This window comes from Callithrix jacchus, chromosome 8 (assembly GCF_049354715.1).
Source record: "Callithrix jacchus isolate 240 chromosome 8, calJac240_pri, whole genome shotgun sequence".
Lineage (NCBI taxonomy): Eukaryota > Metazoa > Chordata > Mammalia > Primates > Cebidae > Callithrix > Callithrix jacchus.
Genome location: NC_133509.1, coordinates 37,304,532 through 37,329,633, shown reverse-complemented (window position 1 = coordinate 37,329,633; position 25,102 = coordinate 37,304,532). Strand labels below are relative to the sequence as shown.

The 25,102-nt window shown below is 36.5% G+C and overlaps 1 protein-coding gene across 7 annotated transcripts in view; it reads left to right on the top strand.

The window, feature by feature from the left end:
* Positions 1–25,102, top strand: part of FAM227B (family with sequence similarity 227 member B) — a 315,059-nt gene that overhangs the window by 1,095 nt on the left and 288,862 nt on the right. For 5 of the 7 annotated variants that reach the window (XM_078334214.1, XM_054239629.2, XM_054239628.2 and 2 more), the window contains exons 2-4: positions 1,461–1,528; positions 5,353–5,472; positions 8,616–8,669. In XM_078334214.1, coding sequence (XP_078190340.1) covers positions 5,425–5,472; positions 8,616–8,669 — 102 coding nt within the window. In that variant the 5' untranslated portion in view covers positions 1,461–1,528; positions 5,353–5,424. The remainder of the gene's footprint in view (positions 1–1,460; positions 1,529–5,352; positions 5,473–8,615; positions 8,670–25,102) is intronic. The other 2 variants (XM_078334215.1, XM_054239626.2) reach the window with 1 other exon arrangement.

Genomic DNA, 25,102 nt, shown 5'->3' with positions numbered 1-25,102 from the left:
GTCACGAAAGGCTTCTTTTTCAGGCTTGGGTAAGGCCTCGAAGAATGATTTAGGTTTAGGACAGTGTTTTTCAATGGTAAAGGGGATTATGTGGGACCCATTAGTGGGGTCTTGATCCATTTGTAAGCACTTAAAAAAATAAACAGTATAGATCGAAAATATCAGTGCATGTGAGTAAATTTAATATTACTTAGTAAAGTACTGCTTTATGGAGATTTCAATTAGATAGCATGTATGTGTGTACTAGGGCTTGATATCAATTATACAGCATGTATGTGTACACTAGGGCTTCTTAGTGTATTTCAAACTATAAAAGTTTGAAAGCCAGTGTTTTAGGGAGAAAGGTGAACTTTCTGGTAAGGAATGTAGAAGAGCAAAGTCTCTAAGTCAGGAATAAATAATTCACAATCATTTTCCTTTTTAGTTAACTCTTAAGTTTTATTAAAGTACTTAAATTGTATAGATTAAAAAGCAAATGATACTACTTGTTAGATAGAGCATTGGTTTGCTGTTGCCATGGAATAAATTACTCCAAAATATGGTGGCTTGAAACAAACATTTTATTATGCTCACAGGTGGTATTGTCAGTAGGTCACAGTCATTGCTTTTTTTTGGTAATTCAATTAGGAAGACTAGAGTGGGTAGGCATGCTAGCAGAGCTTCTATAACTCTCCATATGGCTAGGGCTTCCTCACAGTATGGCAGCAAGGTAATCAGACTTCTTACCTTTGACTCAGAGCTCCAAAGGGAGTTTTGCAATGAACTAGGCAAAAATTGCCTGTCCTTTTCTGACCTTGCCTCAAAAAGTAACACGGTGCTACTTCCCTCACTTTCTTTTGCTTACAATTGAGTCACAAGTCCTGTTCCATTTTAGGAAAGAAGACACAGATCCCTCTTCTAAAAGGATTAGCAAATAATTCTTGTCCATGTTTTAAAACCAGCATAATGAATTTACTTCTATTATAGAAAACCCCAAAATATCAATGGTTTAATTCACATGGTTTTTTTTCTCACAAAAGATCCATTGTGGCTATTTCTAGTCAGATGAAATATTAAATTCAAGGCCAAATGTTTTTATTTTGAATGGTTCTTCTGCCTTCTAGGACCTGAGGTCCATAGCTTATGTGACAAGAAAGAATGGCAAATATCACCCAAGAAATTATAGAGGTCAACCCTGAAAATGATATATCAATTTGACCACATTCTATTGGTCAGAATTTAGTCCCAAGGCCACCACTTTAACTGCAAGGGAGTCTGGGAAATATAGAGAAACATACACATATTGGTGAGCACTAACAGTTTGCCATGTTCTAGGTTAAGGAAAACCCTGTAGTCCCCAACCCTTCCACTCTATTCTCAATTCTCACCAAAGGAAAATTCAAGTATTTTAAATATTTCTTCTGTTCCTCCCTATGTCTAAATATACTTACATTGTAATTTCTTGCTTTTTCTAATTTCAGACATTACCCGTTGACTTTCTCCTATGGAAGACAGTGACATAGGTCTTTAGTAACACCACCACCTCCAAGTATGTGAACATTCCCTTTCTACCTCATACACTCTTGTCCCTTCACCTCTCCATATAGTGATATCATAGGATTTGAATAAATCAACGTTTAGTGTTACCACTACTGTCTAGGTAAATGTCATTCAACCCTAAGCCACATAGTATACTAAGATTACATTAACTTTTAATACAATCGTTTACTTTCCTTTCTCTTAGTAACTCCCATTTTTAATGTATTTATTATTAATCTGTCCTGAAATACTTTGGCAAACTGCTAAAGCATCACAGTAAAATATATCAGTTAATCTAGTAGATTTTTTTTCCTTACAGATATTCCTCCTAGAGCATTACAACATTTAGTTTATTCAGGATTGCTGGTTTATCCAATATATCACTGCTCTCCTGTGCATTAGATCACTTGTTTCTTTTTTCTTCACTTAATTCTTTTCAAAAAATGAACTACGTTCTCTAGTACCTTCCTGAAAAAAGGTAAATGGGAGTGTGGTAGATAGAATAATGGCCCCCAAAGATGTACATATCCTAATCTCCGGAACCTACTGATATTTTATCTTATATGGCAAAAGGAATTTCATATGTGATTAAGGAGATGGGAAAATTACCCTAAATATTGTCTGGGTGGCTGGACATCATTAAAGAGTCGTTATAAGAGGGAGACGAGATGTCAGAGAGGGGAGAAGATTCTACACTGCTAGCTTTGAAGTTAGAGGGAGGAGCTCTGAGCAAAGGATAGCTTCTAGAAGCCCCTTTTCTCACAAAAAGATCTTTTGGAAGAAAAAAACGTGTATTAAACCATTGATATTTTGGGGTTTTCTATTACACAAATAAATTTACTAATCTGGGTGACAGAAACAAAATTGTCTCACACACACACCACACACACACACACACACACACACACACACACACACACGGAATATAGCCCTGCAGACCCATTTCAGATTTCTGACCTCTAGACCTGTGAAATAATAAACTTGGGTTTTTTGTTTTTTTTTTAAGCCTCTTTGTTTGCTGTTTGTTACAGTAGCAATCAGAAACTATTATGGGGGAAATTTTTTTTTAGTATGTTGCAAATATGAAACATGCCACACACTTAATTCATGCCATGTCTGTATTTAAATTTACAGATTGAAAGTCATTTTCCTGGCATAATCCTCTAAATTATTGTTTTTTATTCTCTGATTCTTGTTTACTTTAACATTTTTATTCTGGTTTCTAAAGATTTCCTCCACTATTTTTCACCAGAATTTTGTTGAATAATTTTTATCATTATGTTTGTACTTTGCATTTTTTCTTATTCTGTACTCATTTATAACATGCAGTTTTTGTTTCAGGGATGCATTATCTTATTATAGCTCTCTAAGAATCTTAAAGACTTTTTTGAAGTTTCCTTCTGTTCCCCACATTGTCTATATATACCTAGATTTTATTTGTTTGGGTCTCTATTTTTTTGTTTTTATATTTTTCATTTCACAATTATTCCATAAATGTCTAATAGTCTTTAGCTTTCTATTTATTTTGAAAAACAAGAATTACAATGGTGATGAAAAGCTCATAGTGACTGAACAGGAATTGTCAAGCAGTCAGCTTCATAGTAGAGCAAGGTTTATCATTGGAAGTTTCTCAAATATTTAAAGAAGAAAAAGGACCAATAAAAATAAGAATTAATCAATAAAATTAAAAACAAATATGCACTAAAGAAAAGCAGCAAGGCCAAAAGTGGTTATTTGCAAAGATTAATAAAATTGATAAGCCTTTAGATAGACTGATCAAGATAGAAAAAGAAAACTCAAGTACAAATTTCAGAAATGAAAAATGAAACATCACCACAGACACTACAGATTGCAAAGATAAGAAGAAGATACTAAGAATAAATATTTATATCAAAATACTTGACATTTTAATTTTTCTAAAAAAAAATTTACCAAAATTAATATAAGAAGTAATAGAATAGCTGGATAATCCTATATTAATTTTGGTAGATTATATCTGTATCAGTCTACCTAGGATGCTATAATAGAATACCACAGAGTGGATGAATTAAGCAACAGTAGTTTATTTTCTCACAGGTCTGAAGGCCAAAAATCTAAGACCAAGCTGCCATCAGTATTAGTTTCTAGTGAATCCTCTCTTCCTGGCTTGTAGACTACTGCCTTCTTACCATGTCCTTACAAAGCCTCTTCTCTTATACAGACAAAGCATGAATTAAGTGTGTGGCATTTTTCACTTCTGTAAAATACTGAGAAAAAAATCACTCTTTCTCCTCATATTAGTTTCTTATTGCTATTGTAACAAAAAGCAAACAAACAAAGTGACTTAAAACAACACAAAGTTTATTATTTCACAGTTCTAGATATTTTTACAGATAAAATATCTGTGTGTCTATGGAGAGAAAGAGGACATGAGCAAGCAAGATCTCTGTTGTCTATTCTTATAATGACACTAATCAGATTAGAGCCCCACTCTTATAGCCTCTTTTAACCTTAATTATCTCCTCAAAGGTTCCGTCTCCAAATAAAGTCACATATTGTTAAAAGTGTTAGGACTTCAATATATGAATTTGGGGTGGGAACATGATCAGGTCTATAACAGTATCCTTAATTTAAAACTCCCCCATAATTTCAGGTTCAGGTTCAGGGAACATAACTAGCAGTGTCTACCAAACATTTAAGGAAGAGAGGAAGAAATAGCACTGATCTTTCAGATTTTTAAATTCTTTCAGATAACAGAAAAAACAGAGGCATTTCCCAACTCATTCTTTTTGAGACCATAATGGCCTTATTCAAATCTTCACATTATAAGAGAGACAAATTCAGGCCAAAATTTTTTTTTTTTTTTGAGACAGGGTCTCACTCTGTTGCCCAGCCTGGAGTGCAGTGGCACAGTCTTGGCTCACCACAACTTCCACCTCCCAGGCTCAAATGATTCTCTCTCCTAAGCCTCCCGAGTAGCTGGGATTACAGGTGTGTGTTACCATGCCTGGATAATTTTTGTATTTTTATTAGAAATGGGGTTTCGCCTTGTTGGCCAGGCTGGTCTCATACTCCTGACCTCAAATGATCCACCTGCCTCAGCCTTCCGAAGTGCTTGGAATACAGGTGTAAGCCACCACTCCCAGCCCAATCTTTTTTATAAACGTTATAGTAGCTTATATTACTAGCCTTCCTGGGTCCATTTCTTGTTGTATGCATGCCCTTTGTCATATGACATAGTAGAACCTCCAAGTTCATGAGCAGAAAATATATTTTCCAGCCCCATCTCCACTGCTGCTTTCTTGGTGTATTTGTCTGTTCTCACATTGCTATAAAGAACTACCTGAGACTGGGTAATGTATAAGGAAAAGCTGTTTAATTGACTCACAGTTCCACAGGCTGTACAGGAAGCATGGCTGGGGAGGTCTCAGGAAACTGACAATCATGGCAGAAGGTGAAGAGGAAGCAGACACATCCTCCATCCCTGGAGCAGGAGGAAAAGAGTGAAGGGCAAGATGGTATACAGTTTTAAACAATCAGATCTCGTCAGAAGTCTATTACAAAGCAGCACTAGGGGAATGCTGCAAAACCATTAGAAAGCATCCAACCACCTCCTACCAGGCCACACCTCCAACACTGGGGATTATAGTTCAACATGAGATTTATTTATTTATTTTTTGGTTTAGCCAGTATGCAATTTTTTTTTTTTTTTTGGTCAACATGAGATTTGAATGGAGACACAGAGCCAATTGAATATCACTTGGTGAAAGTCAGAAGTGAGGTTTGGGGTTGAGGGGAAAGGAATTGTTTGGCTGAGTCATTTATTTTTGCATTTTGGTGTCTTTCATACTCCAGTTTGGTTCCCCAACTCACATTGATGCCTAAGGCCCAGCTGATTTCTCTTCATTTCTGCAAACTTACTGTACCATGGCAGGCCAGCAAAAGTGTCAAAAGATCTGCAGAGCTGGCCCCAGGGTAAGGAAGCTGCCACAGCTTTATGTTCACTTATAAATGTCATATTTCTCTTGGAATTTCAGGTAATCAAGGCTCACAGGTAGAGATGGCTTTGTTACTGAAATACCAAGGGTTTGGTCTAGGTCTTGTTGTTCACTGCAGAGATAGCCAATCACTGAGATGAGTATATTGCCAAGGAAGAAAGCTTTAATTGGGTGCTGCAGCCTAGGAGATGGGAGATCAGTCTCAAATCCATCTCCCTGACTGACTAAAATTAGGATTTCATATAGCAGGGAAGACATGTAACCATGTGTGGGAAAACAGGAATTAGGGAGGGTGGTGAGGAGACGGTTGTAAACAGGAAACAGGTCGTCAGTTAGGCAGTCATGATAGGTGATGGTAAGGAATCTAGAGGCTTATTTTCAAGATACACTGATTTGGTACATTTCAGTTCCTTAACACTATCTGGGAGGCCTGATGGTTAATTTTCTGAGAAAGGAACTTAGAAAAGACAAATGTAACTTTCTCAGGTTTTAAGAGTGAGGTGTTTTATATCCTTCTACATCCTACCAAAAATAGAAATCTATTTAATTTATACCTTACCTTCTTTTAACTTTAAATTCCAAGATTCTTTTAAATTCCAATTCTTTTAACTTTAAATTCCTTCTTTTAATTTTAAATTCCAAAACTTTAAAATTCCAAGAGAGACACAGAATTTTGAAATTAATTGGGACTTTCCTATGCAAATTTAACTTTCTTAATTCCTTTTTTCTAATTCCCTTTAATTTAAATATGCATATTATTTTTGGTTCTTTGTACTAGGAATGATTTGACAGCCATTACAAAAAAAAAGTCTATACTTAAATTGTTTTCATTAAGTTTAATTCTGTATATTTTTTAATGTATTGCAAGTTCCTTCTAGCCAAATTGCTGTACTCACTATCCCTGAAGGTATTATATCATGAGAATTTTTCTATCTGTAAGGCTTTTATGCACACCATCTTTCATATCTCTCATTCTTTTCAATCTGACTAGCTGTGGAGTTCCTGTTTCCCATAACATTTTCTTCACATCCCTATGTGTCTTTGCTTCTTTCTAAACAATTTGTTTTCCTTTTTTTAATTTTATTTTTTAATGTTTAAGGGTACATCATAAGTATACATATTTGTGACATACATAAGTTAATTTTTTATACAGACATACAAAGTATAATAATTATATCAGAGGTAAGTAGGGTATCCATCATTTCAAGCATTTATCATTTCTTTGTGTTGCAGACATTCCAATTATACTCTTTTATTTATTTTAAAATGTTGATTATAGTTAGCCTGTTGTTCTATCAAATATTAGATCTTATTCATTCTATCTAGCTCAACCTTTTTATTTATTTGTTTTTTTAGAGAGAGTCTCACTCTGTCGCCCAGGCTGGAGTGCAGTGGCACAATCTTGGCTCACTGTAACCTCTGCCTCCAGGGTTCAAGCGATTCTCCCACCTCAGCCTCCTGAGTAGCTGGGACACCTGCCTAATTTTTTTGTATTTTTAGTAGAGACAGGGGTTTGGGGATCTCTCCAACCATTGACCTCAAGTGATCCACCTACCTTGGCCTCCCAAAGTGCTAGGCTTACTGGCATGAGCCACCCTGGCTAGCCACTCTGGTTTTTTGTTTTTTTGTTTGTTTTTACCATTTTTTTGTTTTTTTTTTTTTTTCTTTTTTATAGAGATGGTCTCTTACTATGTTGCTCAAGCTGGTCTCAAACTCCTGGGCTCAAGCAGTTCTCCTGTCTTGGCCTTCCAAAGTGTGCTGGTATTACAGACATGAGCCACTATGTCTGACCCTAACTATATTTTTGTACTCATTGACCATACACACTTTCCCTTTAGTTCCCACTACCCTACCCACCATCTGGCAACCAGCATTCTATCTCTATCTCCATGAGTTCAGTTGTTTAAATTTTTAACTCTCACTAAATACTCGTTTTCTATAATGGTTGTTACATGCACTCTATCTTCTTCTTGCATTATCGGTTATATATTTCCTTACATTGATCATATATTTAGATGAATGAAATATCCTCCCAACTCAAATATGTTGTTATTTTTATAGAATTTTTTTATAAAGCATGACCTGTTGTTCTGTAATCTTGACCATTTTATATATTGATGAGAAATATGTGTTTTAATAAATAAAAATGCAATACAATCTTTCCAGTGATATCACCATGGATATTAGGGTATTCAACTTCTGAATTGCTCTTACTTTTGCCTTCTTCTCACTGGATTTTCATTCCCTAGAAGGATTTTTATTATTTTTCAAGTACCTATGCATTACTGTCCTTCATCTACACATTTATGCTTTAATTTATGCACATGCAAGTACTTATTATGCATTGACTATGAACCAGCCACTGTGTGAAATTTAGAAAATTCAGCCATGATTGTACCATAGTTTCTGTCCTCACAGAGATAATCTGCTGTATGCCACCATGGAGAAAACTTTGGGGGATAAGAAAGGCTTGTGCTGGACAAAGTGTTATCTGAAGTAAGAGTTAAACAGGCCAAGAAGGGATTGGAAGAAGAGAGTTTGGGAAAGGGAGACTTCTAGACAGAAGAAAGAATGTATGCAAAGTCTCTAAGGCAAAAAGAAGAAAAGTGTGGTCTTGATTAGAATTAATTTGTCTGATGTTGAACACATTTTGAAATCATAAAGAAACTACTAAAAAATGTGATTTGTAACTGTTAGACTGAAACATCCAAATATTTAAATTTATTTTCACTGTGTAACTGATTAGCTTTTAAAAATACTTAATCAGCAAGAACATACTATATTTTTGGCTCTGAATTTATTATAGACTATCCATGATACCCCAAAATATCTTGGAAGTCTTTAGGAATCTGAAATGAGGGCCTTAAGCAAGATTCATGTGGAGTTTTTCACTATGGGTAGTGTATAAGAGGGAAGCCTATTACAAAATTTGGTTTGGAGGCTGAGAATGTAAACATTTATGTCCCTTTTCAAAGTGGAGAGATGGTACAAAGTGAGCATTTTGTGATATCTTACTGCTTTGAAAATGATAAATAGAGTAACATATTAAGTAAATTATTTGTAAATATTATAAACAGTCTGAATTTGTGCCAATGAACAGTATTGATTTTACTTTATTAGGAAATGCAAGAACCTCCGAAAAGTATTGAAGAATTCTTAAAGTTTCAAAATTGGGTGAGTAGAGCATCTAATTTTATATGCCAATACATAATTTTAAAACATCAGTTATGGAAATGTAGAAGGCTAAGAACAGACTTTAAGACTAGAAATTTGAAAAATACGTTTCAATGTGGAAAGTGTGCATAAATACTTTTTCAGTAGGATCTATATTGTAGTCTTTCCCTCTTGTCAATATTCTATTCTTTTTCACATTTAAAAACTCTAGTCCTATACAGACATTTCTATATACTATTATTGCTGTAAGATTTTTTTCTTATGTATTCACACCTTAAAGAATATCCAACAATTTTGTTTACTTACCTCATTGATTTATGTACCACACCTGAGACAGGTAATTTTTAGAGGTTTTACATCAATATTCCTTGATTATTGAATCAGAGGGGAAAATTAAAAATGCATTTTCATGTTGAAAGTTCCAATTTCCATCATTATGTGTTATTGTGAACTTTGCCTGGAGTTATTGGACTTGATAAGTCTTCCCATTGGATTCATGCACCTGTAAGTGTGAAGGTCGAATTTGTTTTGCATTCAGGAATGTCAAGTAAGGGCCAGAATAAAGATGTTGGTATAGAAAACAGAGAAAAGGTAGCTTTTTAATTAGGTATGTTTGTATTTTGAGTGGTTTAGAATATAAATAATTTATATTTATGCTTAAATATAAATAGCATTTGCTATGATTAAACTGCTAACAATGCAATTTCAGAAATACGTATTTTAAAAATATCTATTTTCTGTTTTTATATTTGTTTTTCCGTTCAATGTTTTGGGACAGGATTGCGTTCCCTTACATGAAAACATTCTTAGTTATAAAAGTTTACTTCAGTCACATGCTGTAGTTAAATATGTTGAATACTTTTAGGACAAACTTTTTGTAACTATTTTGATTTAAAAAATGATGGAAATGTGCTGGAGCCTAATGACAATGTTTCAGGACTTTTTAATGTTTTAATTTTTAAGTTAAAATTAAGATAAATTCAGCATACAATGGAGACTGTATTATTATACATGTTTGAGAATCTATGATTTCAAATAAAAATTTCTAATTATTTGAAGTAGTCAATACATAATCTTTTAGTTTAAATTGAGAATGAAACAAATCAAATCAAGATAATAGGTTTATGCCAGCTCTTCACTAAATATAGAATAAAATAAAATCAAAGAATGTCTTATTAATAGGATGTCAGTAGTATCATTTTTGTATGCAAAGGACATATTTATAGTTGTATTCAAAGTCTATATTTATAGACATCAATTTTTATCAGATAGCATTTGATAAAACAACATATTCATTTATATCATTTTTTCATGTATAGGTTTATCTGTAAATCTTTTCACATTGTCTGAATTTCCCAACCAAATACTCATATTCTGTAGTTATTTTTTATGGTTTGACTGTGTTTGTGCATTGCCAAAGTATTGGATATTTGAAAGTATTTAGGAGTAAAATGACTAGATGTTTAATTTTTTGTTTGCTGTACAAAGTCTTTGTCTCATAGTTAATGGTAAAAAAGTAATGACTACCAAGAATTTATTTAAGAAATATTTTTGAACACCTGCTATGTTCCAGGCACATAGATGCTTAGGATATATCAGTGGATAAAAGCAAGCAAAGATGCCAGCCCTTGTGGAGCTATTTTAGAATTGAGGCATATTATTAACAAACGAATAAAACAAACGAGAAATGAAAAATAAATTATAAACTTTTCATAGCTTCTTAAAAGCCTATTTTTATTTTCCTCCTTTTAAAATTTAGAAACAGAGCTATGTGTCTGCATAGTATTAATCGTATAGTGGTTAAAAACAGAGATTCTGGTATCAGATTGCCTATGTTCAAATCTGAGCTCTGCTGTTAACTAGTATTGTAAGAGTAACCAGTGTAACTGGTTTCTCTTGTCTTTTACTTTATATTTTATCATAACATCTAAAGAATCTCTTTTTGCCAGTCCATATTATTTCTATCTTTTTTGATAATTTTAATATTTTATATCATCTACTTTGCTCTCTTCCCTCTTTCTTTCTTCCGTAATACTTCTGTGTATCTTTTTATCTTTTATTATTTTTAGCCTCTCATTTCTCTGTTGATCACTTCCCAAATTCTCTTCACTCCATCACAATTCTGTTTCTACTTGTATTTTTATAAAAATATTTTTATGTTTTATTTCTATACTCTCTTTTCCCCCCCACTATTGTTATATCAGTGTCAGCTCTCTTCTCCTATTCATTCACTCATTTTATCACTTCTGTTCACTACCTACTATTTTTCAGGGCACTGGAGATTCAGCAATGAACAAAGACAAAAATTTCTACTTTTGTGGAATTTACATTATCTTCCTCCTGCCTCATTCCTCTTTACTGTCACACTTTTAAAAGATTCTTTTCGGTTCTTCAAGTGCTAAAGTGTTGATTCAAATTGCTTTTATATTTATGTATTATAATTTTGATTTTTATGTTATTTATTTCTTACTACCTCTTTTTCAGTGTCCATGAAACTTTTATCTGGGGTAAAACTTTAATTCATCTTCTCTTAGTTCATCAGTGTTAATTTTTGTCGACATTCCCGCTAGATTTGTAATCTATATCTGGAGAGTACTCAGATCCCTATTATGATTTTTTCTTAGAGGTCAAAATTATTTTATGACAGAGAAAATAATTATTTTAATCCCATTATCTTTATTCAGGGAAGAGCCTGGTTTATTTGCTTATTTATTTATTCATTAATCCATTTAAATCCTTATATCAAAACTTAATGTAAAGGAACAAGAACTAAATAACGGTCACTTTTTCCAATAACTATAGTCATGCTTTTTATTTCTTACCTTTTGTTTGATACTTAAGCATTGTCTCTCGGGCTTTGGGACATGGGTGAAGAATTAAATCATATATTTATTTTAAAAAATTTCTCTCTAAACTCCACGATAGCCCTTTTATCTATCTACTCTCCCTTCTCCATCTCTAGTTTTGTATTAGCATATAATAATTTGTGCTTCTCTCACTGCCAAAGTTAATCGCTATAATTAACATAAACATAACAAATACATAGCCAATTCTTGGTTCACTGACCCTGTTTTAAACAAGGTAAATGAGGAAGAGAGATGGATGAGAGCCCCCTCTCTCTTTCTTTCTCTCTCTCTATTTCATCACATGAGGACTTAGTGAGAAGGTGGCCATCTGCAAGCCAAGAAGAGGCCCAAATCTGCCAACTCCTTGATCTTAGATTTTCTTGGCTTCCAAACTGAGAGAAATAAGTGTCTGTGGTTAAAATCACCTAGTCTGTGGTATTTTATTATAGTAGCCCAAGCTAAGACAGCAACCATTTGTTGATGACTTCCTCCCATCTACTGGATGAATGTTGGGAGAAAGAAAGGGAGGAGGGAAAATTTATATGCAGAAGTGTACAAGGTTTAACTATTCAGGATATTTAACAGACCAATGATTATAACCACAAAAGCTTGGAAATCAATGTTTTGTGTATCAGTATTCTAGCCTCTACCAATGACGCTCTACTTTTAGAGAAATGACCCCAACGTATTGCAAGCATATGAAAAGAATTATAAAACAGTGTATACTGTATGGATCTTATTTTCCATTGAGAAAAATATAATAGAATAACAAAAATGTGCACAATAATCTAGAACAAGAACTAGACATCAACACATTAAAAAAAAAACAGAGGGAGGACTGAAGATGGTGCTGTGAGAACAACCTAGGATTGAAGCTCTCGCTGGATGCGTGGAGAGGGTGAGTCGGGGACGCATTTCCAGATGGATCTTAGTTTCCCACAGAAAGGGGAAATTCCCAGGTATAAAAGAGACACGGGATGCCAGGCAGAGGTCTTGGCTGGTGTAGCCGGCAGCCAGTGCGGCTCCGGCCCATTGGAGTACAAAAGCGCACTGTTACGGGTGCCCTGTTGAAACGGCAAACTGAGACCTGAGAGGGCTGAACTTGAGACTGAACGGGACTTGGGCAGTGAGCCAACCCAGGAAATCCCAGGGACACAGCGTTTGGGGTAGCGCAGTGCGACAAACAAAACGGCGATTCCAAATGCTCCTGGTGAGGAGGTTTTCTTAAAGCACAGCTCCGTGGGGAAGGGGCGTCCGCCATTACCGAGACAATCAGCCCCTACTGAGGTACACGGCCATTGCTGACGCAGCCTGCCGTTGCCAAGGCAACTCGGTACAACAGAGACTTTGCCGCAGGGCGTAGCCTGTGGCAACAGGGCAGAGACCACAGCAGAAGGGCAGAGCCTGCAGCAACAGGGCGAACCTCACACCAGCAGGGCGGAGCCTCGGCAGGCAAATAGTGACTAGACTGCCTCCTAGATGGGCAGGCGAGGCAGACACTCACAAGGAAAGCCCCAACCCCCCCCAGACAGAGCATCTGAGAAAAAAAGGGTTTTTTTATGAGTTATGTTGCAGCAGAATTAAACATAGCAGCCTAACAGCCCTGAATGAACAACAGAGCTCACAGCTCAGTACTTGAACTCCTACAAAGTACAGACTGTCTCCTCAAGCAGCTCCCTGACCCCTCTATATCCAAAAGACTGACATTTGGCAGGCATCATTCTGGGACAAAGATAGCAGAAAAAGAAACTGGTAGCATCCCTCGCTGTTCCGCAGCTGCTATAGGTGCACCCCAGACAAGAAGGGCCTGGAGTGGACCTCAGCAATGGTACAGTGAAGGGGCTAGACTGGTAGAAGGAAAACCAAGTAACAGAAATACTTCATCATCAACAATCTGGGTGTCCACTCAGATACTCAATCGAAAAGTCAGCAGCTACACAGATGACAGGTGGATAAATCCACAAAGATGAGAAGAAACCAGCGCAAAAAGGAGGAAAACACCCGAAACCAGAACACCACGCCTCCTAGAAAGGACCAAAACTCCTCACCAGCAAGGGAACAAAGCTGGATGGAGAATGACTGTGACAAAATGACGGAATTAGACTTCAGAAGGTGGATAATGAGAAACTTTTGTGAGCTAAAAGAATATGTTTTAAATCAATGCAAAGAAACTAAGAACCTTGAAAAAAGATTTGAGGAAATGATAACAAGAATGGATACCTTAGAGAGGAATATGAATGAATTGAAGGAGCTGAAAAACACAATACGAGAACTTCACGAAGCGTGCACAAGTTTCAATACCCGAATTGACCAAGCAGAAGAAAGAATATCAGAAGTCGAAGATCAACGTAATGAAATAAAACGAGAAACCAAGATCAGAGAAAAAAGCGCAAAAAGGAATGAACAAAGTCTCCAAGAAATGTGGGACTATGTGAAGAGACCTAACCTACGTTTGATAGGTGTACCAGAAGGGGACGAAGAGAATGAATCCAAGCTGGAAAATACTCTTCAGGACATCATCCAGGAAAATTTCCCCCACCTAGCAAGACAGGCCAACACTCAATTGCAGGAAATACAGAGAACACCACAAAGACATTCGGCAAGAAGAACAACCCCAAGGCACATAATTTTCAGATTCAACAAGGTTGAAATAAAGGAGAAAATACTAAGGGCAGCCAGGGAGAAAGGTCAGGTCACCAACAAAGGAAAGCCCATCAGACTCACAGCAGATCTCTCGGCAGAAACTCTACAAGCCAGAAGAGAGTGGGGGCCAATATTCAACATCCTTAAAAAAACAACTCTCAACCCAGAATTACATATCCAGCCAAACTTAGCTTCATAAGTGAAGGAAAAATAAAATCCTTTGTGAACAAGCAAGTACTCAGAGATTTTGTCACCACCAGGCCTGCTTTACAAGAGCTCCTAAAAGAGGCACTACACATAGAAAGGAACAACCATTACCAGCCATTCCAAAAACACACTAAATGCTAAAGAGCATCAACAAAATGAAGAATCTACATCAACTAATGGGCAAAACAGCCAGCTAGCATCAAAATGGCAGTATCAAATTCACACATAACAATATTAACCCTAAATGTAAATGGACTAAATGCACCAATCAAAAGACACAGACTGGCAAACTGGATACGAAACCAAAACCCATCAGTGTGCTGTATCCAGGAAACCCATCTCACATGCAAGGATACACAGAGGCTCAAAATAAAGGGATGGAGGAAGATTTACCAAGCAAATGGAGAGCAAAAGAAAGCACGAGTTGCAATTCTCATCTCTGATAAAATAGACTTTAAAGCAACAAAGATCAAAAGAGACAAAGAAGGCCATTACATAAAAGGATTGATACAACAAGAAGAGCTAACGATCCTAAACATATATGGACCCAATACAGGAGCACCCAGATACATAAGGCAAGTTCTTAACGACTTACAAAGAGACTTAGACTCCCACACAATAATAGTGGGAGACTTTAACACTCCACTGTCAATATTAGACAGATCAACCAGACAGAAAATCAACAAGGATATCCAGGGCTTGAACTCAGACCTGGAGCAAGCAAACCTGATAGACATTTACAGAACTCTCCACCCCAAATCCACAGAATATACATTCTTCTCAACACCACATCACACCTACTCTAAAATTGACCACATAATTGGAAGTAAAGCACTGCTCAGCAAATGCAAAACAACTGAAATAATAACAAACAGCCTCTCAGACCATAGTGCAATCAAGTTAGAACTCAGAATTCAGAAACCGACCCAGAACCGCACAGCTTCATGGAAACTGAACAACTGGCTCTTGAATGTTGACTGGATAAACAACGAAATGAAGGCAGAAATAAAGAAGTTCTTCGAAACAAATGAGAACAAAGACACAACATACCAGAATCTCTGGGACACATTTAAAGCAGTCTCTAGAGGAAAGTATATAGCAATAAGTGCCCATATGAGAAGAATGGAGAGATCCAAAATTGACACCCTATTGTCAAAATTGAAAGAGCTAGAGGAGCAAGATCAAAAAACTCAAAACCCAGCAGAAGACAAGAAATAACTAAGATCAGAGCTGAGCTGAAGGAGATTGAGACAAGAAAAACCCTTCAAAAAATCAATAAATCCAAGAGCTGGTTTTTTGAAAAGTTCAACAAAATAGACAGACCACTAGCCAGATTGATTAAAAAGAAAAGAGAGAACAACCAAATAGATGCAATAAAAAATGATAAAGGGGAAATCACCACAGATCCCACAGAAATTCAAACTATCATCAGAGAATATTACAAACAACTCTATGTGCATAAACTAGTAAACCTGGAAGAAATGGATAAAATCCTGGACTCCTGTGTCCTCCTAAGCCTAAACCAGGAGGAAGCTGAAACTATGAATAGACCAATAACAAGGTCAGAAGTCGAGGCAGCAATTAAGAGCCTACCACACACAAAAAGCCCAGGTCCAGATGGGTTCACAGCCGAGTTCTACCAGACACACAAAGAGGAGCTGGTACCATACCTTCTGAAACTATTCCAAATAATCCAAAAAGAAGGAATCCTTCCCAAATCATTCTATGAGACAAATATCATCCTGATACCAAAACCCGGCAGAGACTCAACAAGAAAAGAAAACTTCAGGCCAATATCCATGATGAACATAGATGCAAAAATCTTCAATAAAATATTGGCAAGCCGATTGCAACAGCAAATCAAAAAACTTATTCATCATGATCAAGTAGCATTCATCCCGGGGTGCAAGGCTGGTTCAACATACGCAAGTCTATAAACGTAATTCACCACATAAACAGGACCAAAAACAAAAACCACATGATTATCTCAATTGATGCAGAGAAGGCATTTGACAAAATTCAACAGCCCTTTATGCTAAAAACCCTCAATAAACTCGGTATCGATGGAACGGAACTCAAAGTAATAAAAGCTATTTATGACAAACCAACAGCCAATATCATACTTAATGGGCAAAAACTGGAAGCATTCCCTTTGAAATTCGGCACTAGACAAGGATGCCCTCTGTCACCACTCCTATTCAATATAGTACTGGAAGTTCTAGCCACAGCAATCAGGCAAGAAAAGGAAATAAAGGGTATTCAAATAGGAAAGGTGGAAGCCAAATTGTCTGTATTTGCAGACGAAATGATACCTAGAAGACCCCATCGCCTCAGCCCAAAAACTCCTGAAACTGATAAGCAACTTCAGCAAAGTCTCAGGATATAAAATCAATGTGCAAAAATCACAAGCCTTCCTCTACACCAATAACAGACTTAAAGAAAGCCAAATCAAGAACGAACTGCCATTCACAATTGCTACAAAAAGAATAAAATACCTTGGAATACAACTCACAAGGAACATAAGGGACCTCTTCAGAGAAAACTACAAACCACTGCTCAACGAAATCAGAGAGGACACAAACAGATGGAGAAACATTCCATGTTCATGGTTAGGAAGAATTAATATCGTAAAAATGGCTATACTGCCCAAAGTAATTTACAGAATCAATCCTATACCCATTAAGCTATCATTGACTTTCTTCTCAGAACTGGAAAAAACCACCATGAACTTCATATGGAACCAAAAGAGAGCCCGCATAGCCAAGTCAATTCTAAGGAAAAAGAACACAGCGGGGGGCATCACACTACCGGATTTCAAACTATACTACAAGGCTACAGTAATCAAAACAGCATGGTACTGGTATCAAAACAGAGATATAGACCAATGGAACAGAACAGAGGCAACAGAGGCAACACAACATATCTACAACTATACAATCTTTGATAAACCTGTCAAAAACACGCAATGGGGAAAGGATTCCCTGTTCAACGAATGGTGCTGGGAAAACTGGCTAGCCATGTGCAGAAAGCAGAAACTGGACCCCTTCCTGACACCTTACACCAAAATTAACTCCAGATGGATTAAAGACTTAAACATAAGACCTGGCACCATAAAAACCCTAGAAGGAAGTCTAGGCAAAACCATCCAGGACATAGGAGTAGGCAAGGACTTCATCAACAAAACACCAAAAGCATTGCCAACAAAAGCCAAAATAGACAAATGGGACCTAATGAAACTCCACAGCTTCTGCACGGCAAAAGAAACAGTCTCTAGTGTGAATCGGCAACCAACAGAATGGGAAAAAATTTTTGCAGTTTACTCATCTAACAAAGGGCTGATATCCAGAATTTACAAAGAACTCAAACAGATTTACAGGAAAAAAACAAATAAGCCCATTCAAAATTAGGCAAAGGATATGAACAGACACTTTACAAAAGAAGACATATATGAGGCCAACAATCATATGAAAAAATGCTCATCGTCACTGGTCATCAGAGAGATGCAAATCAAAACCACATTGAGATACCATCTCACGCCAGTTAGAATGGCGATCATTAAAAAATCTGGAGACAACAGATGCTGGAGAGGATGTGGAGAAATAGGAACACTTTTACACTGTTGGTGGGAGTGTAAATTAGTCCAACCATTGTGGAAGAAAGTGTGGCGATTCCTCAAGGCCTTAGAAATAGAAATGCCATGTGACCCAGCAATCCCATTACTGGGTATATATCCAAAGGACTATAAATCGTTCTACTATAAGGACACGTGCACACGAATGTTCATTGCAGCACTGTTTACAATAGCAAAGACCTGGAATCAACCCAAATGCCCATTGATGATAGACTGGATTGGGAAAATGTGGCACTTATACACCATGGAATATTATGCAGCAATCAGAAATGATGAGTTCGTGTCGTTTGTAGGGACATGGATGAATCTGGAGAACATCATTCTCAGCAAACTGACACAAGAACATAAAATGAAACACCGCATATTCTCACTCATAGGCGGGTGATGAAAAATGAGAACACATGGACACAGAGAGGGGAGTACTAAACACTGGGGTCTATTGGGGGAAAAGGGGAGGGCAAGCGGGAGGGGCAGCTGGGGAGGGATAGCCTGGGGAGAAATGCCAAATGTCGGTGAAGGGGAGAAAGCAAACAAAACACACTGCTATGTGTGTACCTATGCAACTGTATTGCATGCTCTGCATATGTACCCCAAAACTTAAAATGCAATAAAAAATAAAAAAAAGAAAAAAAAAAACAAGATAAATGTTCTTCCTAGTTATCACTAAGGACCCATGGTGCTATAATGTAGAATTTAACTCCTTATGAAACAAAAATTTCCAGTCCAATCTTTCTCTTCTTTTGGGATTTGAATACATTTATTTACTTTTAATTAATATAATCATCATAGACTCTGGATGCTCATACTCTAGTAGTAGTGTTGATCTCCTTTCTTGCAGTAATGACATAACTTCTGCCTGACAGCTCATCCTCCTGTTAGCTGCTAGTTGACTCAATTTGCCTTTTTAGGTCTGGCTACAAAATTTATTTTTTAGATGATACTCTATTTAAGAAGTATCTTGTTGAAGGCAACATATAAAGATATAAGGAAACTAATTAGAGAAATGAGATGGGGAAAGTAGATTATGATCTGCTACAAGATATGGTCTACTCCAAGATAATCATCTGGTATCCACTTAATAATACATACACAGAGAATTCATTAAAAGAATTTAAATATCACCTGCTTTATATTAATTGCTTTGGGACACTAATCAATCCCTTGATTACCTTGGTAATATAGAGAAGACAGAATCTTATCACCCTGTAGAATTTCTGGAAATTTATTCAGCTCATAATAATATTTCAGTATCTTAGGAACAAGGATTGTGATCTCTCAAGTCTGACATAAAGAATACATTTTCATAAAGGTTTGTACATATACATCTTTTCAAATTCCTTTTAGCCTCTTTCTATTCCCTCAACTTCCCTAACAACAGCAACACATGACTCATAAGGACTGTGTTTCAAATGTAGCTGCCATTCTAAATTGACAGTGTTTGTCAGGGATTATACCCCGTGACCTTCTCTTATTTTTCCAAAATCTCTGAAATTCTTGACATAATTTTCCAGATATCAGTGTTAGAAAACTTTCCCAAGTGCTGTGCATCTTATTTAAGATATGCATTTACAAAATTTGGAAGAGGGCACTTATATATTTATATAGCACTCTTTTTCAAAGTGACAGGGAGGCCAAGACCTTTTTGGAAAAGTTTTCCAGTGTTAAACACTGGGTATTATTATCTTACTACAACAAGCACAGTTAGTAAATGAACACATGTATGATGAGTTTAGGATACTTTCAAAGGAAGAGAAAAGGAGGTATAATAGACTAAGGTGGGTTTGAAATTTCTGATCTGCAGACTTCAGACTTCTGTCCCTTTAGCTAAGTCCCCAGAACTCTATTGCAGAGTTTCATCCTACACAAGTCTTCCATCATTCCAAAACATATTCTTTTATTTATAAACTTCTAATTATGTTATCTTAGTTTTGCTGTTATTTGATTATATTAAAAGATAATCTTGAATTTAGATTTGCAGATATTAAAGTTATGGTTCAACTACCCTTCACCTTCTCTTCATTTCCCTTGTTTCCCTTTCATTACATGCCATTATTTTCCAAAAACAATTTAGTCTTAAAGCTGTTTAGTGGCCAAAACAAGGCAGGCTTCCACATTGAGAAAGAAGGGTTTGCTGTGGTGGACCAGAGCAAGATTTCTGAGCCCAGCAATGGTGAGGAGGATGGCCATGTGACACCACAGTTATCATAATCCAAGGGAGTGATGGTGATATTCACACATAAATGGTGAAGAGGAAAGTAGCCTTCACTCTGATGCTCGAGGTCAGAGATCAAGTGGGGATAAGGAGGCTAACCTCACAGAATTGGCAACCTACCATGGGATATCAGAGCCCAAGTAGCATGAAAAGGGTGTCCATATAGGGAAGAGTCTGGGAGCAAATATGAGAGATTGGATGCATAAAAGGATTGATCAAATAAGTAAACATATTAAAGGTAATAGAAGCTAGCTTTTTAATTGTTGGGGTTGGCAATTATAATATGGAAAGAGAGAAAATTAGGATGGTTAGATTTGGAATTAGAAGCAGTGTGAATTCGTGGCTTTGAATATATAAAAGTAAAAACAAAAAAGACTGAGGAGGAATGACTTCAGCAAAATGGCAGAATAGCCTTTATCCCTTTGCCAAAATACCAATTTGAACAACTATCCATTCAAGAAAAATGCCTTTACAAGAGCTAAGGAATCCAGGTGATATATTACTAGCCTTCACTATGTGGGAGGCCTGGATATAGCATAGAAATAAGAAAAGATACCTTGAAGAGGTTAGGAAGGACATTTTCAAGGTACCAAGCTAGGGCAGAACAGTGTGGAGAGAGATACCTTTCATGTGGGAAAGGGAAAGGAGACTGAAGTGAGTACATAACTTTGCCATGGACCCCAGCAAGAGGACTGTGCAAGCCCATCCTCTGCAGCCCCAAGATCCAGGCCAGCACCTGTGGACCCAGTCTCCAGTCCCACTCTAGTGGCAGGACAGGCCCCACAGTTCCAGGCTATCCCTCTCAGACTCAAACTCCAGCTCCACCCCAGCACCTGTGGATTTTTTACTTTAGGCTAGCACAGGAGGATCCAGGCTCATGCCTTCAGCACCAGGCTGCTGCAGGATTCAGGCCATTTCTAGGTGAGGGAGGCTCCAGGGTAATCAGGCTTCAGGTCCACTTCAGGACCAAGTCTGCAGCAGTAGAGCCCAGAACCAGGTCAGTCAATGGACACAGGCTCCAGGACTGCTCCTGAGACCTAGGCTCAAAGCCAACCCCACAATCCCAGGAACCAGAACAGCCCTCATAACAGACAACAGGCCCATCCCCGTACTAGACCAGCCCCCATTGCAGTGCTACATTGGCCCATATGGTCCAAGGCTTCAGTTCTGGCTCCACAGATTAAGTGTACGGGCTCCACCCAGTCAACTGCTGTGCCAGGTCAACACCCCTTGAGCTAGGACTCAGGACCACTGCAGTGGACCCAAGATGTAAGAATATCCAAGGGAACCCAGAGGCCCAACCCCATAAACCAAAGTACAAGGCTAGCCACTGTGGGCCCAAGTAACAGACCTGCCCTCACAATGAACCAGATACCAAGTCAACTCACCTGACAATTTCAGCAGAAAGTCCACAGATCCTACCAGCTGGCCTGCCTACACTTTCTGGGTGGGCTGACAGGTAAAGGGCTTTTGTGCTGGAGCCAGCTTGTAAAGACCACAGGAGGCATGTGTTTCTTCAACTGTGCAGGCATCAAAACAAGGCCACAAAGGTGACAAATAATCAAGGAAACATTACATCACCAAAGTAACAAAATGAATCATCAGTTACCTAAAGAAATAGAGATCTACAAACTGCCTGATGAAGACTTAAAAATACCAACTTCAAGAATCAGAAGAAAGAATAGAGGTACTCAAATACAGATCATTTGAAATCACTCTGTCCAAGGACCAAAAACATAGAATGAAAAATAGCAATAAACCCTACAAGTCATGGGAGACTGTCAAGTGAAATATATATGCTTAACAGGAATTCCAGAAGAAGAAGAGAAAGAGAAAAGAGTAGGAAGCTTATTTAAAGACAGAATGATAGAAATATTCCTAAATAGAGAGAGCAAAATAAACAGCAGGATCCATGAAGCCCAAAAATCTCCACATAAGTTAAGACAAAGAAATCTTCCCCAAGATACAGTATAATGAAATTATCAAAAGTCAAAGACGAGATACTTTTGAAAGCAGCAAGAAAAAAGTTACTTATTATATACAGTTATAAGATTAGAAGCTGATAAAAAAAAGTTACTTATTATATACAGGTATAAGATTATAAGCTGATTTTTCAGCAGATACCTTGAAATCCAGGAGAAAGAGGGATAATATGAAGTGCTGAAAAAGAAAAAAACCTGCCAACAAAGAATTCGATAACCTGGCAAGGCTCTCCTTCAAAATGAAGTCAAGATAACAACTTTCCTACACATGGTTAAGTGTTGGGAGTTTATCATCACTAGATGTGACTTGCATTAGATGCTAAAGGGAGTTCCTCAAGTTCAAATAAAGAACACTAACAATATAGAAACAAATTAATGTATAAAACTCAATATAAATGTAAGAATGTAGTCAAAAATCAGAATACTGTAATACTGTATTGGTAGTGTGTAAATTACTTTTAACTCCATTTTAAGACTTAAAAGGCAAAAGTATTAAAAATAACTACTTATCAAATGGAATTCAACAAAACATTAAAAGTATCATTCATCATGGCCAAGTGGGATTTATTCCAGGGATGCAGGGATGGTTCAATATATACAAATCAGTCAGCGTGATATGTCATATCAACAGAATGAAGGACAAAACCCATATGATCATTCACACTGATGCTGAAAAGGCATTTGATAAAATCCAACATTCCTTCGAGATAAGAAGCCTCAAAAAATTGGATACAGAAGGAATATGCTTTAACATACTAAAAGCTGTATATGACAGACCCACAGATAGTAACACTCTATGGGGAAAAGCTGAATGCCTTTCCTCTGAGATCAGGAATACAACAAGGATGCCCACTTTTGCCAGTATTATTATGATTACTTTCACCACTATTATTCAACCATAGTACTGAAAGTCCTAGCTAGAGCAATTAGACAAAAGAAAGAAATGGCATCTAAATTGGAAAGGAAGAAGTCAAATTATTCTTGTTTGCAGATGATACGACCTTATATTTGAAAAAAACCTAAAGACTTCATCAAAATATTCGAACTGGTAAACAAATTTGGTAAGGTTGTAGGATACAAAACAACATACAAACATCAGTAGCATTTCTATGTGACAAGAGAGAAAAATCTGAAAAAGTAAAAAGTATCCCATATATAGTAACCAAAAATAAATGAAATACCTAGGAATCAAATTAACCAAAGAAATGAAAGATCTTTACCATGAAAACGATGAAACACTGATTAAATAAATTTAAGAGGACACCAAAACATGGGAAGATATTCCATGGTTATGGATTGTAATAATCAATATTGTTAAAATGTGCAAACTACTGAAAGGAATTTACAGATTTAATGCAATCCCTATCAAAATACCAATGACATTCTTCACAGAAATAGAAAAAAATCCTAAAATTTCTATTAAACCACAAAATACCTAGAATAGCCAAAGCTATTCTAAGCAAAAGGGATAAAACCAGAGGAATCACATTACCTGACTTCAAATTATACTGCAAGCTATGTTAACCAAAATGGCATGGTACTGGCATAAAATAGACATACACACCAATGGAATAAAATGGAGAACCCAGAAACAAATCCACACACCTACAGTGAACTCATTTTCAACAAAGGTGCCAAGTACATACATTGAATAAAGGCCAGTTTCTTCAATAAATGATGCTGAGAAAATGGATATACATATGCAGAAGAATGAAACTAGATTATTATCTCTTGCCTTATACAAAAATCAAAATGGATTAAAGATGTAAATTTAAGATCTCAAACTATGAAACTACTACAAGAAAACATTGAGAAGATTCTCCAGCACATTGGTCTGGGCAAAGATTTCTTGAGCAATATGTCTCAAGCACAGGCAACCAAAGCAAACATGAACAAATGGGATTACATCAAGCTAAAAAGCTCTGACCAGCAAAGGAGACTACCAGTAAAGTGAAGAGACAATCTATGGAATGGGAGAAAAGATTTGCAAATTACTCATCTGATAACCAGAATATATAAGGAACTTATACAACTCTATAGGAAAACTAATAATCTAATTTAAAAATGGATGAAATATTTGAATAGACATTTCTCAAAAGGAGACATAAAATGGAAAACAGTCATCTGAAAAGGTACTCAGCATCACTGATCATCAAAGACATGCAAATCAAAACTACAATGACATATTGTCTCACCCAGTTAAAATGGCTTATATGCAAAAGACAGGCAATAACAAATGCTGGGGAGGATGTGGAGAAAAGGGAACCCTCATACTTTATTGGTGGGTATGTAAGTTAATACAATCACTATGGAAAACAATTTGAAGGTTCCCCAAAAATCTACAAATGTAACTACCATACCATCTATGTGTGGTATGTATGCTGAATGTATACTGCAGAGAAAAGAAATCAGTATGTTAAAGAGATATCAGCACTCCCAGGTTTGTTGCAGCACTGTTAACAATGGCCAAGATTAGGAAACAATCTTAAGTGTCCATGAACTGATGAATGGATAAAGAGAATGTGGTACCTCTACACATGAAGTACTATTCAGTCATAAAAAACCATGAGATCTTGTTATCTACACAACATAGATGGAACTGGAAATTATTATGTTGAGTGAAATAAATCAGGCACAGAAAAACAAACACTGAATTTCTCACTTATTTGTAGATTCTAAAAATGAAAACAATTGAACTCATGGAAATAGAGAGTAGAAAGAGGGTTACCAGAAACTAGGAAAAGGAGTGGGAGAATTGGGGGCTGATGGGGATAATGAATACAAAAATATTCATTAGAAAAAATGAATAAGACTGAGTATTGATAGCACAAGAAAGTGAATATAGTCAATAACAATTTAATTGTACATTTTAAAATAAAAAGTGTATTACTGGATTATTTGTGACACATAGG